Here is a 19445-nt window from a genome sequence, read left to right on the forward strand (position 1 = left end):
TCTGCAGAGCAATGCAGGTGTGCAGGTTTGAATGTCGGTGCGGTCAGAGAGCACACAGGGCTCGAACGTGTGGTAGGAAGGGGGTACAGGCTGAGAGTACTCAACAGCGGTCAGCACACCTGCTCCCGTTAGCCCTACACCATTTATTTCCTTTAGAGCTATCAACCAGCTACATTTGCCCGAAGGTACTAGTTAAACCTTCCAGAAGCAAACGCCTGCTAACTTCTCAGGGACACGTCTCCTCTCTTCGCTCATTTATGGCATGAGCGATCGCGGGTGCACCGTGCCCACGGGCTTCCTCTAGTCCTCTCAGGTGGGCAGTTAGACGCCGCCCGCAGTTTTCTGAGTCCAGGCGCAGTGCTGGGGCCGCCCAGCCAAGGTACCAAAGTCAAAGAACAGCGAGGAAGGCAGGGGGTGGGGCGCCGAGCACCTTCGTCTACAGCTCAGGTCATCACCGGAAAGGCAGCCCTAGAGGCTCGCACACCTCTGTGCCACCGCCCAGTTCCGGCCACCGTTGCTGAGGCACACTGACGCGTCTGTCTCAGGCTCTCCCTTCCGCCCTCCGGCTCTCTACCCCCTCTTTCTCCTCCTCGCCGGATGCAAATAGTTTTGTAAACATTCCCACTCCGCCTCCACCACACGGCTCGCCCTCGGCGGGCGGCTGCAGGAACCTGAGCCGGATGCGGGACGAGCCCCTGCCACGTCTTCGCCGCCCGTAGCTCCGCGCCTGCGCGCCTCGGGGGCGAGGCTTGCGCGTGAGCGGCGCGGGCGCGACCCAATGGGAGAGCCGCGGCGGCGCGCGTTGCCGGGGGGGCGGGGCGGCAGTTGAGGGACGAGCCGCGAGTGCCGCTGTCGTGTCCGAGCTGTCGCATCCCGGAGTCCGCCTCATCGCCGCCACCCCGGCCGGAGCTCGTCCTCCCTCCCGAAGCTCTCGCGCGCCCGACCGCTCGGCCCTCGCCCCGCGACCAGCATCATGTGCGGTAAGGGCCGCGACGGGGGCGTGTGGCGGCCGCAGGGCCCGTGCCGCGAAGCCAGAGGTGGACTGTGCGCGAGTCAACGAGCGGCCTTGGGGCCGGGGTCCTGAGGAGGGAGGTGGCCTGTGGGGCGGGAGTCCTGAGCAGAGCGAGGGTCCTGAGGAGAGCCGGCATCTGGAGAAGGGTGTCTGGGGAGAAGGGCGTCCGTGGGGGTAGGGACTCCAAGATGGGGATTCCTGGGTCGAGGGGGCGGCTGGAGTTAGTATGCTGCAGATGAGGGGCCCGCCGCGGAGACTGTGGGGCCCTCGGGAGTCAGAGGCTACTGAAGGGGCTGGGGCGGGCTCCTGGGAGCGTGTCTCGGCGCTCTAGGGGCTCCTTTGAGTAGCGCTCAGAGGGTAGATAATGTCTGCCTTCTAGAGGAAGTGCGGGGTGAGCGCGCCCACCGAGGAGGTGTGGAGGGATGCCCGCAGCAGGGTCCACCGGGAGAGTGAGGCAACCTGTGCACGGACTATGTGCTCCTGGGGTTAAACTCATAAAGTCAGCTTGCTAAGAGAGTCCCCTGTCCCTAGCCACACCCCCAGCCTTTCTTCACCCCCCCCCCCCATCTTTTTTTCTTTCTGTAGCTGAGTCTAGGTTGGCCTGGAATTCAGTGTCCTGCCTCAGTCTCCCAAGTGCTGAGATTACAAATATGAATGACAACTTGCTGGTAGCATTTCTTGAATTTATCTTGCATTTTAAAAAATACCTAATTATAGTCACTTTTTTTTTTTTTTTAGGCAGGCCTAATAGATCTCAAGTTAGAGCTCTGACAATGATAATGCACATTAACCCCCTGCCACTCTTTAAGTTTCTCAGGAGGAACCATTACTAAGTCAGTTACTTGATGAAATGGGCTCAGAGACAGGGCAAGAGTCCTGGCCAGAGATGATACATCAGGCATGTACAAATGTTCAACATATGTCTTTACTGGAACCATTAAAAAATAAAGTCAGGCTCTTTTATTCCATGTTTTAAGATTATTATTTGAAAGTGTTACTGTGAGAATTATGTGCCATGACTAATAATGCTCTAAAATGGGATGAGCCATTAAAAGTCCATAAAAAGAGTTATACTCTTACCTTTCCTTTTGACGTTACCACTAGAAGAAAGTGCACTCTGAGAGATACTGTCTTAATGTTGCTCCTCAGGCTGGCCTAGATTATAGCTCCTCCTTCAGTCTCATGAGTGCTGAGATTCTAGGCATGAACCTCCATACCATGCCTGGCTCACTTTTTAAAGAGACGTATTATTGTAAGAATTGAAGCTGTTGAGAAACATTCTTTGGAGTCTTTTACATGAAAAAAAATTGAACAGGAGGTGGGTTGTACTCTTTAGTGTGGTTTTTCTTGTGTTTAATCATTTCACCTTTTGAAAATGAAGAGCGAGTGTAAGTTTAGAGATTCTAGATTCTAAAACATCAAAACAGAAACACCTATAGAATATTGAAATTATTGGAGTAGAATTGACTTCATAATCAATTAGCTTTTACTGTTGAATTAATAGATTGGTTTTGCAAAACAAATTAGTTTGGAGGAGTTGTAAGTAGTGAATTTTCAAGCTGGTTGATTACTACTAGTGTGTTGCATTTGGTAGCTAAGTATTTTCTCTCTTATCTTTTGAGATGGGAGTCATGTAGCCAGGGTATAACCTTGAACTCCTGATCCTTCAGTGCTGGAATTAAAGGACTCTGCCACCACTCCCAGCTAATTAACTGTGTTGGAGAAGTGCCTGACATTCTGGTTGCAGGTTATTTCCTCATCTTGTTCCAGGAAGAAAAGTGTAAAACAAAATGAAAAAAAAAAAAAAGAAATCAGATCTAGTTCATGAAGGAAGTCTTTGTAAGAGGAAATTGTTATAGTGGCTTCTAGTGTAGGACAGCTGTTAAACTGAGTTCCACTGATTATGAAGAACAAACATGCTAGCACACAGTATTTGAAGTCTAAGATCATGCCTTTCAGCTCGTTTCCTTTAAATTAAAATTTGAAACTTAAAAAGATGAGAGTTCTTTTTTCTTCTGTATCATTTTGTTCCTGTATCTCAGGCTGAGAACCTCTTAGGGTTTTATTGCTGTGAAGAGACATCATGACCATGACAACTCTTATTACAGTTTCAGAGGTTCAGCCCATTATCATCATGGCAGGACACATGGTGGTGTGCAGGCTGACATGGAGGTGAAGAAGGAGCTGAGAGTTCTACTGTTACAGGCAGGGGGAGAAGAGAGTGAGCCACTGGGCTTAGCTTTAGCTTCTGAGACCTCAAAGCCCACCCCCTAGTGACACACCTCCTCCAACAAAGCCACACCTACTCCAACAAGGCACACCTCCTAATAGTGCCACTTTCTGAGTCTATGGGGGCCATTTTTATTCAGACCACCACAACTCCTGATATCCTATCTCAGCTTCTCAAGTATTGGGATTATAGGAATGGCTACCTCCCAAACCTTTCAAATTTTTAAAAATTTTATTAGAATTATTTTAATCTTATAAAATTTATTATAAAAAACTTGCAAATAAATATCACACATCAAAATTAACGCTGCCCAAAGCCTATATATCTCAATGAATTTCTGTAGTTACAGTAGCCATTCTCCAGCTGTGAGGTTCCATATTAGATTTTACACTATCACTATTGAATATATTTTTTATTCACTTACCCACCACCAAACCTGAACAATCCATGACAGAACTAGAGTAACATAACCTTGATGTTCTAATTGTTGAAATACAATTTTTAGGCAGTGTAAAGAGAGGCTTTTCCTTGCCAGCCACTTTGGTTTATCACCCGCCAGTCGCCTGGGCTCTGCCACGTTGTAGTCCCCAAATAACGCTGTATTAATTATGAAGCTGTTGGCCTTGCTTGTTTCTTACTGGCTAGCTCTGACTTAAGTAATTACCCCATAATTGTTAATCTAAGTATTTCTCTTACCGGAGAATAGTTCCGGGCTCCTACCCCATGGCATTACATCTTGACTCTCGTGTTTCTCTTACCCAGAGTCCTTCTGGACTCCTAGTCCCTCCTATCTAGATTCCCTATTGGCCAGACAGTGCTTTATTGACAAATGCATAGGACTTCCCCAACAAGGCAGAGATATTGATGAAAAAGCTACCTAATTAAGTTTTTTTGAAATACTGATTTTCAGTATTGTAAAGTGTTAAAGCAAAAGAATAAGAACTAAGATTCCATGCTTTGTGTTTTTCAATTCAATATTCTAATAAAACAGTCAAAATGTTTACTATATGTTTGTGCCATCAAGATCCTGTAGTCAAGCAAACTTTGGAAGCAATATATTAACCCAGTAATACCTTATGTGAGTATTTTATACTTCCAGAGAATAGGGTGCCTATTTTTAGTTATTTTGTCTTTTACTCTCGATTTGTGCCTTTCTCATTTATTTATTTCTTTATTTTTGAGGCACACACCTAAGCTAGTTTGTTTTCCTGTTACTGGGATAAGACATCATGATTAAAAGCAGCTTGAAGAGGAGAGGGTTTATTACATCTTGTACATTAGAGTCTCATTAAGGAAAGCTTGGGCAGGAGCTGAAGCAGAGACGATGGAGAAAAAGCAGCTGCTTACTGGCTTGCTCTTCATGGTTTGTTCAGCTTTCTTTCTTATATATCACTGGACTGCCTGCTCAGGGGTGGTACTGTCCACAGTGGGTTTGCCTCTCCCACATCAGTCATTAGTCATGAAAATGTCTCACAGATATTTCCATAGTCCAGTCTAATGGAGGCTTTGAGGGTCTCTGCCCAGGTGATTCCAGTTTATACTAAATTTACAAAAACATCATCTTATATTATATAGTCCTGGCTGCTGTTAAGCAGAGAAACCCTGTCTCGAAAAACCAAAATAAAAATTTTAAATAGTTTATTCCTAAACATTATTGATAGTGGAAGTAAACAGTTATTTTAACTATATAGTTATAGGAACTATAGTGGCTTAAAATACTTACTAGAAGGTGTGTGTCTGTATTTAATGTAATAGGATTTAAGAGATAGCCCATGGATTTGCTTAATTTTTAAGAAATAAATTTAGTTGACAAAATGTCAGTTAAGGAAATACATGATTAGCTTTATAAGCATTGTTGAAAATAACTAGACATTTATTTGGACATATTTTTGTTAATCTTTTGTGTTTATAAGAAGATCCTCTTTGAAAAAGTTTTGTGGACTCTAAATAATTTGAGATGAGGGTTTATTTATTTTCTAAAAATGAACTCTAGCTTTATATATTTGTATAGCCTAAATATAATTATGTCAGGTTTGGTTCATTAGAGTTGCCCATTAAATATTTCTTTTTTTTTTTTAGGTATATTTGCTTATTTAAATTACCATGTTCCCCGAACAAGAAGAGAAATCTTGGAGACCCTAATCAAAGGCCTTCAGAGATTGGAGTACAGAGGATATGATTCTGCTGGTATTTTCTTTAAAAATATACTATGGGGTTTGCATTGATTCTGGACTCTTAAGTAGTGTTTTTATTATTTTTAGGAGACTTAACTCTGTGTTTGCTTTGTTGTTTTGTAAATGCAAGTTATGTCTAAAGGGTTTCCTTATGTCATTTCAATAGTATTATCATTTATGTGGAAATTGGTTCTCATAGTAGTTTCTTTTATAAAGAGTGTTGCTATAGGACTGGGTCTGTGCTTTACTTGTTAGAGTACTTGAAGCCTTCGTTCATCCCTAGCACCACGCACAAACTGGGTTTGATGTTCATACCTGTAATGCTAGCACTGAGGAAGTAGAGTCAAGAAGATAAATTCAAAGTTATCCTTAGATACATATTAAGTTTGAGGCCAGCCTGGGTTGCAGGAGACTTTGTCTCATAAAACAAAGCAAAAGTTGACTATAAAAACATAAATCATGGGGGCTGGAGAGATGGCTCAGTGGTTAAGAGTACTAGCTGCTCTTCCAAAGGACCTGAGTTCAATTCCCAGTATCCACATGGCAGCTCACAAATCTCTGTAACCCTAGTTCCAAGGGATCCAATACCCTCATATGGACAAACCAATATACATTAAATAAAAAAATAATAATTAAAAAAACGTAAGTCAGAGGACATTTTTATGGGAATAAGTTATAGGACACCTTACCCTATAAATTCTTTGTTTTCTTAAAAGTGTTTATTGATTTTTAAAAAAAATTTTCCCCCAAGACAGGGTTTCTCTGTGTAGCTTTAGAGCCTGTCCTGGCATTCGTTCTGTAGACCAGGCTGGCCTCGAACTCACAGAGATCTGCCTGCCTCTGCCTCCCAAGTGCTGGGATTAAAAACATGCACCACCAACACCAGCGCAAAAACAATTCTTAACCTCTGAGCCATCTCTTCCAGCCCCTATAAATCCATTTTTCTTTCATTTCTTTTTCTCTCCATGGACTTATTCTATGTCATTTAAACATGAAGAAATGTTTTTTTCTTTTTGTGCTGAAGATTCAAGTTTAGGGTCTTGTACATGCTGGGTAATCACTTTACTACTAAGTGATATACAGAGCCAAGATTCTCTGTTTTATGTAAATGACAAGCCAAGTAAAAACCTGACTTTCTGGCAGAGTCAGTTTCACTCTAGCTCCCTGTGTTGGGGTCTACCGGAAGCTCCTATTCCATGGTTCCTGGAGTGACTCATGAGCCTTGGCAGAGAGTTGATTGCATAGCTCTGTGATTCACTACAGCAGAAGAATCCAGATCACTGTCAGGAACAGGAACGTGTGTAGGATGAAGTCTGCAGGAAGCAGGCGACAGCTTCCAAGAGGTCTCTCTTAACAGGATATACTTAACTTCCCTAGCCACAGGTTGAGATGGTCCATGTGGATGTTGTCTACTGGGTAAGCCTCTGATGACTCAGGGCCCAGCACCTAGTAGCAGTTCATCCCAGAGGAACACACTGTTCATGAACAGTCCAGGTACAGGAACCACACTTACCCCTTCATGTGGCAGGCATCCCTCTGAAATCTAAGATCCTAGATGCCAATCAAGGGCCAACCTTAGTCTTTCTAGGAATAACAGTGTTGGCTTCTCATTTCCTGTTTTAGTGGCATGCTAATACCCAGTCCTCTTCCTTAGTTGTTCAAATTCTCCAATTTTAGCTTTTCCAACAATATATCTTCTCATAAGAATGCTGATTATGTTTTCTGTCAGCTTTGGAGGCTCCTTTTCTTATGTCTCAAATAGGAATGCTCTTGAAGAGTTTTTCATTTTATATTTATTTATTGAGATTAGGTCCTACTCTATAACCCAGATAGACCTTTTCTCCCAAGTGCTGAGATTACAAGCATGACCACTATTCCCAGTCTCAGAATGTTTCCTCACCTCACTTGTCTTTGTGTTTTCATGGTGAAATGACTTCATCAACCCTTTACATTGGGACTTAACAATCCATGTATTTTGTTAAGTTTTTGAGACAGTCTTTCTTTGTAAACCAACCTGGTCTCAAACTTATCATTCTCCTGCCTCAGTATGTGGAGTGCTAGGATTACAGGTGTGTGCTACCACATTTGTCTTATGTATTTCTAATCCTAGTGTGCTTCCTATGTTGTAGACCCATGTTTCCAAGTGCCTTCTAGAATTATCTTCCTGAGTAGATCATAATGTAGTGCACTTTGCAGGTTCATAATTTAATTGGACACTGTGACCCTCACTACATACCTCATTCTGTTCTGTGTCCCTTCTATCAGTAATCATTCTACAGATCCTTTGAACCCAGGAGACAACTTTGTTTACTGCCTTCTCAAATCCCATCCAGGCCCTTGTGTTTCTCTCATTCATCTCCTTCACCTGTTAAGTTGGTTCTTCTACATTTTTGCTTTGTTGCTGCAGTAGTATCCTCTTTCTCCCTCGCCAACTCATCCTCCTCTCTGCCATTTTCAGAGCATTTGCCATATTATTTTGTTTGAAATGACCTTCAGGGTCTAAGAAAGTTTTTCAAGTTCCTTAGTAACTTAAGTAAAATTTCAAGAGATGCTTTCCTGACTATCACTTGTTTTCCCCTTCAGAGGGGCATGCCTCTCTTCTGCAGTTCTCCATTGTGCCCATGGCACCTTTTCACCGTTTATAATTTATATATAGCAATTGCTTGTTTTGTATTTTTGGACAGGGTTTCTCTGTGTAGCTCTGGCTGTCCTAGAACTTACTCTGTAGACCAGACTGGCCTTGAACTCAGATCAGTGCTGGGATTAAAGGCATGAATCACCACTGCCTAGAGGCAATTGCTTGTACAAGTAATAATTTTGATTATCATTATTCTTTCTCTGTTTTCTCAACAAGAATTGGGCTCTCCTAACCCCTTTCTTGACCTCCCTTCTCTTACCCTCTTTTCTGATGCTGGGTTTGAACCCAAGGTCCCATGTGTGCTAAATAATCTCTTTACCACTGAGCTGTCCCCGCAGCCTTATTTTCATTTATTGTTTTAAGCAGCTTTCACTTAACACATAATAGATTTTCAGAAAATCTACTTGGTAAGTTAGTTAGTTAGATGAATATATAATTTCCCATTATTATTATTATTATTATTATTATTATTATTATTATTATTGGCCTCATATTGGTACTCTTAACAATCAGTTTCTAAGTCTTGTTTTCTTATCTACCTCTTACTAATTTAGGTGTGGGACTTGATGGCGGCAATGACAAAGACTGGGAAGCCAATGCCGGCAAAATCCAGCTCATTAAGAAGAAGGGAAAAGTTAAGGCACTGGATGAAGAAGTTCACAGTAATGTACTTAATTTGATTTTTTTCCCATTTTCTCCTTTTGTGGAATCCATTTTGAGGAAGACTTAAAGGTTGAAGAGAAGGAAGAAAAGTAATTTTGTTAACTGCTTGGCTTTAAATTGTCTCTGAGCTTCAGACATGATCGTAGCAACTAGGAAGGAAATTAGGTGCAGTGGATTTAGGGCAAGCTCAGACTTCTAATGAAGAAGCTTCAGAAAAGCCATCCTGAGAATAGGCCTTGCATAGGTAGTCTGCTCATATGTTTCCACTTGGCATGGTTTTTACTTTGCTTGATAATGACCCCAAATGCAAGATGCTGATGCTGGTCTGCTGATCTATCAGAAAATCCAGAAGGTGCTTCTTGTGAAGGTGAAAGTTCTTAATTAACAAGGAAAGAAGGAAGATCAAATGTTGAGTCTGCTAGGAGATATGATAAGAATGACCTTTTATCTAAAACTGAGAAGAAAAACAAGTTAGTACTAGTTCTGCATTCTGCTGTCACGTCTCATAGCAGGAAACCCTGTGGCCACAGGCCATAATGACATGGTATAGGAAAACACATGCTGTATGTAGAGCTCTATACCATTTGCAGTTGTAGGCATCCACTGAGTATCTTGAAACACAAACCTTGTGGAAGGGGGTACTGGTTATATTTAATATAATTTAATCTATAGCATTAACAAATACTAGTTTTAAATTTTATCTTTCACAGAACAACAAGATATGGACTTGGATATAGAATTTGATGTACATCTTGGAATAGCTCATACCCGTTGGGCAACACATGGAGAACCTAGTCCTGTCAATAGTCACCCCCAACGCTCTGATAAAAATAATGGTATGAATAGCTTATGTGTAATTGGAAATGATTTTAGTGGGCCAGTGATGGAAGGAGAATCAAGGTGCTTATGTTGTTATTTTAATTAGATTCTCATCTGGAAATTTCAAAATGTATTCAGGGTGTATATAAAACTTGATCCCATCACAAAACTTCAACAATCCTCCTTGTATAGGTTATTTTAGAATTCCAGTACTAAAGATTGACAACTTCAATATGCCAGCCTTTTTTTTCCCTGAGACAGGGTTTCTCTGTGTCTTTGGAGGCTGTCCTGGAACTTGCTCTTGTAGACCAGATTGGTCTTGAACTCACAGAGATCCGCCTGCCTCTGCCTCCCAATGTTGGGACTAAAGGCGTATGCCGCCACCACTACCCGGTGCAATATGCCAGTCTTTTTACCTCTTGTAATTTAATGTGTTGTTTATCTGTAAGTTTCCTGTAGTCTAGGTATTGCTAATTATATCTACTCCTGTTATGTTATTTAATGTTTCCCCATGTCTTCGATTTTTTTGTCTGTTTTGTTTTGTAAAATGGTCTTACTCTGTAGATTTGGTTGGCCTTGAACTTGGATTGATCCTCCTTTCCTTGCCTCCCAAGAACTGAGATTATAGCTGTGTGCCATCATGCACTGGTAAACAGATCTGTTATTTTATTTTTCCAGCCCTAGGCATTGAGCCGAGGGAGCACTGATGCTAAGCAGGTCTCCACCATGAGCTGTGTCTGCAGCCCTGAGTATTTCTCATAAATGAGGATTGTGATTATTTCCACAGCTGGTCACAGTGTCATGTTAGCCACTGGTGATTACTGTTGAGATTGTAGGGATTGTCAAATGCCAGTAGTCTAGTGCCTCAAGTCCTCTTTCAGTTAGAGCTCAGATATGTCTACAACTGCTTGGTCAGCCTGAGGTATAGCTTCTATAGGAAAGGCAGGCTGAATGCTTGATTATTTTCCTTTATTTACCATTTTTCAGACATGAAGTGAATTTAATGTTATCCTGAGCAATGTGTTATTTTCATTATTATAAACTCATGATAATTATTTTGAGTGTCTTTAAAGTTGATTTTCGAGTTAGCACACAAAGAATGCATTTTCTTATGACATACACATGTCATTGCATGTCCCACACTGCACTCTGTCTTTACCATTCTTGCTCCTCTTCTCCTTTCCTCCAAACAGTTCATGAGACCGAAGTGCTATGTGCTGCACTATTGAGATACCTCTAAGTAGTTTGTGGTAGATACTTGATTTATTTCGGTGTACTGAGGTAGTGCTCTGTATTGCTGCAGCACTTTTTTTGTTTTGCCACACTGGGAGCTTATTTGAGTTGGTTCCTGTTTCTTTTTGAAGTGACCCCAGTAGGCTCAGTAGTCTTGATTACTTTCTTTTTTTAGACAAATGTGAGATCTTTAGGTATACAGAACATTTTGAATGCTATAATATAAAATTAGATTTACATTAGGTGTAGTGACACATGCCTGTTGTTCTGGTTATGCAGAAGGCTGAGGTAGGAAGAGTGCTTAAGTCTAGGAATTGAGACCAGCCAAGGTAACAAAACTATTGTATTTACTAATAATTATTCTTTTTTGTCGTTTTGACAGGGTCTCACTATGAAGCCCTGGCTGGTCTGGAACTCACTATGAAGGCCAGACTGGCCTTGAACTGAGATATCCCCCTTCCTCTGCCTCCTGAGTGCTGGAATTGAAGGCATATGTCACCATACCCAGCCATAATTATTCTTTTGATTTGTGAATTTAAAGCCATACTGTATACTATCATGGCTGCACAGAATACTGTTAACTCTTGGTTATCTATTTTTAATATTTTTCAGTCATTATTTAATAAAAATAGATAAATTGATCTCTCAGCATTATATTTATTTGCTCTTGTAATGCTACTTTGACATTTTCATGTGACATTCCAGGAGTCATCTGGACCTTACACAAATCAATTTATAGAACTTGGTGATTATGTAGTTATTAGTTCTGAAACTTTATTTAGTGTCACTGAGATTGTTTTAGTTGTAAAAGACTTCTTTTTAAACTTAAGCAAATAAATGAACAGAGACTGAGAGTGGTCAAGTAGAGTAGCATTTTGCAAGTGAGGAAACAGGTGCAGGAGACTTGCTCTGTTCCTTTCATTCTCTAGTGTTAGGGTAGTGGTAGTTTAGTGTAGCAGAAATCAGAACTGGTGTATTTCCTCATGTACGTGCCCTCTAACACTGTGCATCAGTGCAGAAGCAGTGCTGTTGCCCGATGTCAAGGCACAGTAAGAAGCACATGACCTGGAGGACACTAACTAGTATACTAACTTTTTGACTTGATAAGAATCTATCCACCACCTGATGTGGTGGTGCATGCCTGTAACCCTAGTACGTGAGTGACAGAACTGGAGGTTTCTACTAGTTCAAAGCTAGTCTGGACTACATAGGGGCAGACCTTGTCTCAAAAATGTGAAATACCAGGGCCAGGAGGTTGTTTAGTGGCAGAGTGCTTGCCTAACATGTAGGAGGTCCTAGATTCAACCCACAAATACAAAAAGGGAAAATATGAAGGAAAATCTGTCTATAGTCATAACATTTATCAGACTTCTTATATTCTGTCAATACTTTAATCTCTTCTAGAATTTATTGTTATTCATAATGGAATCATCACCAACTACAAAGACTTGAAAAAGTTTTTGGTAAGTAAAGTGACCTCAGAGAGACAACCATCTTTGAGAATACTTCTGAGAGTCAGGGACGTGCAACGTTATTTAGACTGCTCAAGTAATTCCCAAGATAATCACAGGGTGTGTGGCTTATTGTATTTCTCTCTGTTGACAGTGGAGTAGCTCTGATTTCTTGTGGGGCGTTTTGAGGGCTAACTGTGTGCTGTACTGAGACAGTACCACCTCAGCATTGTTGAGTTTCTACAGTGATGGAAACTATCTGTATCTAACATAGTGGGAGCTGTGCATATGGTACTGCTGAACATCTGTGACAGAGAAACTAGATTTTAAATTTATGTTTACATGGCCATGTATAACCAATGACTTTACTGGACAGTTAAGGATCACCAAAGAATTGTTACTCACTATGAATCTAGTATTTAGAATATTATATATTCCCACTATATTTTAATTATTTATGATTTAATTCATATGAAGTATATATGTTAAACGTATTGAGTTGTACTCAGTAGTATTTTGTTTCTCTATAATCAGACTTTAATTTTGATTCAAAATAACCTTAAATTAATTGAATAATTAATTGAAAAATTAATTTTAACTAAATTAATATTAATTTAGATTTTATGTAAATTCAGTATGACATCCAAAAAAGTTAGTGATTAGTAAGATTTTAGAGGCTGGTGAGATAGCTCAATGTTTGCCACTGAAACCTGACAACATTGAGTTTATTACCTGAAACCTACATGGTGGAGACAGAAAACTAATTCCTAATGTTGTCCTCTAACCTCCAAACACACACTGTAACACATGTACCATACATGAGCACACATATATTATGTGCACACATGCAATTAGGAATTCATTTGGTTTTTGAGTGAAAAATTCTAGAAAATATTTGCGTGGGGTCTAGAGAGATGGCCCAGGAGTTAAGAATATTTGTTGCTCTTGCAGAGGACCTGGATTTGATTCCCATTACCCATCTGGTGTTTAACAGCTGTCTGTAACTCCAGTTTCAGGGGATCTGATACCCTCTTTTGATCTCCAAGGGCACCAATCAACATACATGCACAGGCATATATGCAGGCAAAGCATCCACATATAAAACAAAATAAATCTAATAAAAATTTTTAAAAGGCTAACAAAGGAGCCATTAAGTTAGAAAAGACTTGAACATTGTATTTATTTAAATGTCTTTTTTCTTTTTTCTACTTGCAGGAAAGCAAAGGCTATGACTTTGAATCTGAAACAGATACAGAAACCATTGCTAAGCTTGTCAAGTACATGTATGACAACTGGGAAAGTCAGGACGTCAGTTTTACTACCTTGGTGGAGAGAGTTATCCAACAACTGGTATAAAACCATACATTTTAAGATTACTATGTCAGGACTGAGATAATGACTCAGCAGTTAAGCACTGGCAATGCAGGTTTGAGGACCAGAGTTCAGATTCCCGGCACCCACAGAAATGCTGGGTAGATATGGAAGCCTCTTTGTAGTGCCAACTGGATTCTGGAGCAAGCTGTCTGGTTGGCTGCACTAGCTGAATCTGTGGGGTCATGTGAGAGACCCCACCTTGGTATATAAGGCACAGAGCAATTGAATAAGATAGCCAGCATCAAACCTCTGGCCTCTGCCTATATTCACACATGTGCCTATACACCCACATCTATAACCACAACCATGTGTGTCCACACATACTAACATGCATGTCCAATACATACACATGTGCAAAATAGTTGTGCTAATGTTAATTCCGAATAGCTTTCTTAAAATGAGGTTTGATGAGCAGATTCTATGCTGATTCATTTTTTTTTTTAATTCAAAGGACTCTAACAATAGACAGCTTTATTTGTAAGGTATTTTATTGTCAGTATCTCTCTGTGTGTGTGTGTGTGTGTGTGTGTGTGTGTGTGTGTGTGTATGTGTGTAGAGTCAGATCTCAGTATTAGTGTCTGTGGAGGCCAGAAGATAGCATTGGTACAGGTGATTGTGAGCTGCTCAGTGTGGGTGCTGGGAAACAAACTTAAATCCTCTTCAAGAGCAGCATTGCTTTTAACAGAGAGCCATTTCTCATTCATTCATTCATTCATTCGTTTATTTATTTATTTATTTGGGTTTTTTGTTTTTGTTTTTGTGTAACAGCCCTGTCTATCCTGGAGCTCTCTATGTAGACCCGGCTGGCCTTCAAATTCACAGAGGTCTACCTGCCTCTGCCTCCTGAGTGCTGGGATTAAAGTCGTGTGCCACCATTGCCTGGCTTCTCCATCTCATTTAATAATTATGATTGTGTATATTTGTTAAGCCCAAAACTGAGGGCAGAAAGAGTAGAGGTTAGTAGTAGAATACAATGATGAGGGCCAAAGATGGGTTTTGGTTGTGGAGTTTGGGATCCTTGCTAATTCTGACCTCCTGAACAAATTAATAGTCTGAAAGATACATGTCTGTGAGAAATGTGCTATGCACACAGGTGACTTTCCAGGTGGTCTGCCTTTAGAAGCAGTATTTGAAAGTAAGCGTGATGGTAAAAGTTAGTTTGCTCCGATCAGAGCTCAGGAATCAGTATCTTAGAGAGATCTTGCTGCAACATCTAAAATGGAGGCTTGTTTAAAAAAAAAAAAACTGGTTCAAAAGAACACTAGTGTGAACAAGAAATGTCCATGCAGAAGCCAGTATGTTTTAAATGTGTTTTTGTTTGATAATTATTCCCAAGAAATATTGCTGATGTTTCCTTTTCCTCCATAGGAAGGTGCTTTTGCACTTGTGTTTAAAAGTGTTCATTTTCCTGGGCAAGCAGTTGTCACAAGGTACAAGAGATTTAAGACTAACATGACATGCACTTTGAAACATTCGGGCTACAGGATAACTCTCACTAGTTTGTGAATGACCCTTTTTTGTTTTCTTAGAGGTTTGCCTGTGTTTATTTCTGTATACTCATTCCTTGTATCATTCTTTAACAGAGTCTCATAGTAAACCAAATACACTTAGGCATTGTGACTTGTCTTTGGTGAGCATGGTGGTGAGTTTGGATATGGAATATTCTTTAATTTCAGCTCCAAAGCATTAACTTTCTCCATATTTTTTGGAAACATGCCACATTCTTAAGTAATTGTACCACCACTGATTTTGCTAGGCTTTTGCTAAAATGCTTTATAAATGACCATGAAGTTCTTAGGGCAGAGGACAATTTAAAATTCAGTGTTATAAAATATGAGTTGGTGATTTTTTTTTTTTCCAGAATGGGTCAGATAGCAAATATTTGAGTTTGTTGGGCCACATGGCCTCCTTGCTAGCTCTTAAAGTGCTGGCATGAAGCAGCTGCAGAAGAAGGGCTTTACTGTCTCAGTAAAACCTTAGTGCGATTGTAGTTTGCCAGTTGAAAACTATTTATTAGAAGTACTCAGGTGTGGCCTAAGGACTCAGTCTTCTAATGTAGTTATTTTGTTACACCTGAAGTTCAATTCATTTTTGATAACATGTTATAAACATGTATATATGTAATATATAAACTATATTGTATAATGTATACACAAATATATATGTGTAACTCATATTTTATAGCATTGTATTTTAAATTGTTCTTTTAATGTGAAGTGGAACTTTTCATTCATTTATACAGACACCAATATATCCTTAGGATCCTGCTTTCAGATTAAAGATAGCTTTCTGTTAGCAGACATTAAATGTTCTTATTGGTCTAAGAACATTGTGATTATTTCTAAATTAAATCATTTGAAGAGCATTACATTTCAAATTAAAATGAATTTTGAATTTTGTATTGTTAGTACGTTATTTATGCAAAAGGTTTGATTGTGACTCATCTTGCATTTCAGGAGAGGTAGCCCCCTCTTGATTGGTGTGCGGAGTGAACATAAGCTTTCTACAGATCACATTCCAATTCTGTACAGAACAGGTAAGCTGTTGCATTACATTGTAAGAACAGTGCAGCTGAGAACCCTGTTCTATATGCTGTGGTAATGCTGTTCAGTCAGATCTGTGTGTGCCTGTGCATACAATTACATAGTTGTATGTAGACATGAAAAACTTGTTGTGAACACTGACAAGAAGAATTTTTCTCTGTTGTGCATCCTTAGCTAGGACTCAGATTGGATCAAAATTCACATGGTGGGCATCACAGGCAGAAAGAGGTGGGAATGCACTCTGCATGGATGGAGGGATTTCACCTGCTCCCCTTCATTTACTAATTCTTTGTTTTTGAAGTGTACAAAGTTCTAAAAATGCTTATTTTGTGGGGAGATGCTTTGACATTTTTCTAATTTGCAGAATATATTTTGTCTGTTTGCTTTTGCCATTTTGAAAGTTGCATTATATCATAACTATTTTCTTAAAATGAGAGGTTTGAGGAATATTTCAAAACTAAGGATGCATGCTTTGATTAGGGAAGGAACACTGAACTAAGCATCACTTCCTAAGTGATTTAGCCTCACTGTCAGCTAAGCTAGATTTAGATGCATGACATTTTACTTTTAGGTCTTGATTGGTTTTATTTCAATTTGGAGTCATATTTTAGTCTTTATGTTTGGGGTTTATTATTCTTTATTGGTTCTGGGGTGGTATTCAGACACAGAGCCTTAAACACGCTAGGCAAATGTTTTACTGCTGGCTTGTATCCTAGGCTCCCTGGTTTTGTTTTTTAAGGATTTGCTTTTTCTTATTATATGTAGACATGTATGTCTGCATGTGAATATGTGCATGACAGTGAAGGTACCCTGGTAGGCCAGAGGCTTCAAATCCCCTGGGGCTGGAGTTATATATTGTTGTGAGCTGCCTGATAGGGGTTCAGGAAACCAAACCTGGGTTCTCTGAAAGAACAGGAAATATTAGTGACTGGTGAGCCACCTCTCTGGCACCAATTTCTTTCTTTCCTTTATTTTTATTTTTTGAGAGGAGGTTGAAACAGGATCTTGCATAGCCTACACTAACCTCAAACTTGCTGTGTAGCCAAGGCTGACCTTTAACTCATAACCCTGCCCATGTCTCTTGAGTGCTGCAGTGTGCCCCACACATGGCCATGATGGATTTTTTAGTATGTCTTTATGCAAACTCGGAACCATTTTATTGAATTACACAGAACTAAAAACAACAGTGTACTTTTTGTTAGTTTACTTACTGCTATGAACTTTCCATGTATAAGGTAGGGGACTGCTGGGTTCAGAAAATTGAAAACTTCGTTATGAATATGTAATTCTTGGCTTCTTGAATAACAGTCACCAAAGAATGCTGAGCGTTTTCATCTTTGGATGATTGCTTTCATGTTTTACTTGGGAAGAAAATTATTTCTTTAAACAACTTTCAATGCTTTATGATACTTTTTTTTTCCTGCTGTATTACTTTTTTCCCAGTCCATTCCCAAAGAAAGACTAGTCTAGCAATGATAACACATAAGTTGGTTCTACAGTTCTAGATTCCTATGACAGTACTGCTTATTGTGTGTCATAAATGCTATCTTGTAGGCTATTTTAGGTGGCTTTTGGAAAGGTCTTCAAAAGTTTGGAGAAACATTATCCTGGGAAATGACATTTGATATCCATGTTTCTCTAATTCTAGTAGTTAGATGCTGTGGAGCTCAGTGCCATGATGTCATGAGACAGCCTTATTGGAAGGGCTGTAGAGAGAACTTTGGGCTTGATTTCAGGTTTTTGCCATTGTCTCCAACTTAAAGTCACCTTTTCCCACTGAAAAATGGGTGATACAGTATTTCATTTCAGTTGAACAAAAGAATCCTCAAATGGAAAAGAATTTTATAGACATTTATAGGCAGTGATGCCTCAAATTCTTTCAAATATTTCAATCAGATATACTTCTGTTATCTTAACAATAAAGTTACAAATATTTGGAGTTATACTCAACTTTAGGGCATTTTAGAAACAAAGCTGGTTACATTTTTTAAATGTTGGTATTGGGCTTTAGTTCTACTTGTTTTTCAATTTAGATTGTGTATTTTGAGACAAAGTCTTACTATATAGTTGAGGTTGGCCTCAAACTGTTGATTCTCTTGCATCAACTTCCAGAGTACTGGCTTGCACATATGATGGTAATCTTTTTAGAAACAAACGATTCAGTGTTTTTTGTTTGTTTGTTTTGTTTTTTAAGAGTTACTGAACAATTTTTTGAGGTTTTATTTATTTTTGTATATGAGTGTTCACCTGCATGTATTTGCACCACACGTGTGCAGTTACCTGCAGAGGCCAGAAGAGAGGGTATTTGATCCTCTGACTCTAGAGTTACAAGTAGTTGTGAGCTACCATGTGGACATTGGGAATCCAACCTAGGTCCTCTGTAAGAGTAGCCAGTGCTATTAACCAATGAGATATCTCTCCAACATCTTACTATGTAGCTCTGACTAACCTAGAACTTACTCTATAGGACAGGCTGACCTTGAACTCAGTGCTGGATAAAAGTTGTGTTCCACTAAGCTCCTTGGTTTGGAATTTACTTTTTGATGGACAGTTTTAAGATTTTTGCCAAAAGCAAGTAGCTGTTAAATTAGTATTGCATAGGAGTTCATTGGCATATGCCTTTGTGAGCAGTTGCTACCTTTTTATAGTATGTCAATGCATAGTTGTGTGTGTCTGTTTTTTTTTTTTTTTACTCAGTTTTTTAAATTATTTCTATTTTATATGAACTGGTGTTTTGCTTTCTGTGTGAGATTCCCCTGGAACTGGAGTCACAGACAGTTGCGAGCTGCTATATGGGTGCTGGGAATTGAACCTAGGTCCTCTGGAAGAACAGAGGGTGCTCTTAACCTCTGAGCCATCTCTCCAGCCCACATAGTTATGTTTTAAAGTTTGACTATCATCTCTGCTTTTTTTTATTTGTTTGTTTTGTTTTTCGAGACAGGGTTTCTCTGTATTGCTTTGGATGCTGTCCTGGAACTCACTCTGGAGACCAGGGTGGCCTTGAACTCACAGACATCCTCCTGTCTCTGCCTCCCAAGTGCTCGGATTAAAGGCGTGCACCAACGCCTGGCCATCTCTGCTTTTGGGTTTGGCTGGGAAGTAATATTTTGGTTTCATGCTTAAATCATTCCAGATAGCCAAAGGTAGAACTTGGATGCATATTTCTAAGAATAGTTATCTAGTCATTGTACATACATTTTAGAGGATAAGATATGAATTTTTGCAAGTAACTTGTGGTATTCTGTGGATATTCTGCCCTTGATTTATAAAGATCTACTATGCTCAGGCATTGGAGAAAAGACATAGCT

At 39.8% G+C, this 19445-nt stretch overlaps 1 protein-coding gene across 1 annotated transcript in view; it reads left to right on the plus strand.

Annotated features, from left to right (window-relative positions):
* The first annotated feature begins 849 nt into the window (after nucleotides 1–849).
* Gfpt1 (glutamine--fructose-6-phosphate transaminase 1) overlaps nucleotides 850–19445 on the plus strand; it is a 44327-nt gene continuing 25731 nt past the window's right edge. Inside the window, exons 1-8 of the mRNA XM_005071116.4 lie at nucleotides 850–980; nucleotides 5322–5429; nucleotides 8609–8716; nucleotides 9428–9553; nucleotides 12174–12232; nucleotides 13436–13570; nucleotides 14963–15024; nucleotides 16051–16130. Coding sequence (XP_005071173.1) covers nucleotides 974–980; nucleotides 5322–5429; nucleotides 8609–8716; nucleotides 9428–9553; nucleotides 12174–12232; nucleotides 13436–13570; nucleotides 14963–15024; nucleotides 16051–16130 — 685 coding nt within the window. The 5' untranslated portion in view covers nucleotides 850–973. The remainder of the gene's footprint in view (nucleotides 981–5321; nucleotides 5430–8608; nucleotides 8717–9427; nucleotides 9554–12173; nucleotides 12233–13435; nucleotides 13571–14962; nucleotides 15025–16050; nucleotides 16131–19445) is intronic.

Source organism: Mesocricetus auratus, unplaced genomic scaffold (genome assembly GCF_017639785.1).
Source record: "Mesocricetus auratus isolate SY011 unplaced genomic scaffold, BCM_Maur_2.0 Super-Scaffold_100676, whole genome shotgun sequence".
Taxonomy (NCBI): Eukaryota; Metazoa; Chordata; class Mammalia; order Rodentia; family Cricetidae; genus Mesocricetus; species Mesocricetus auratus.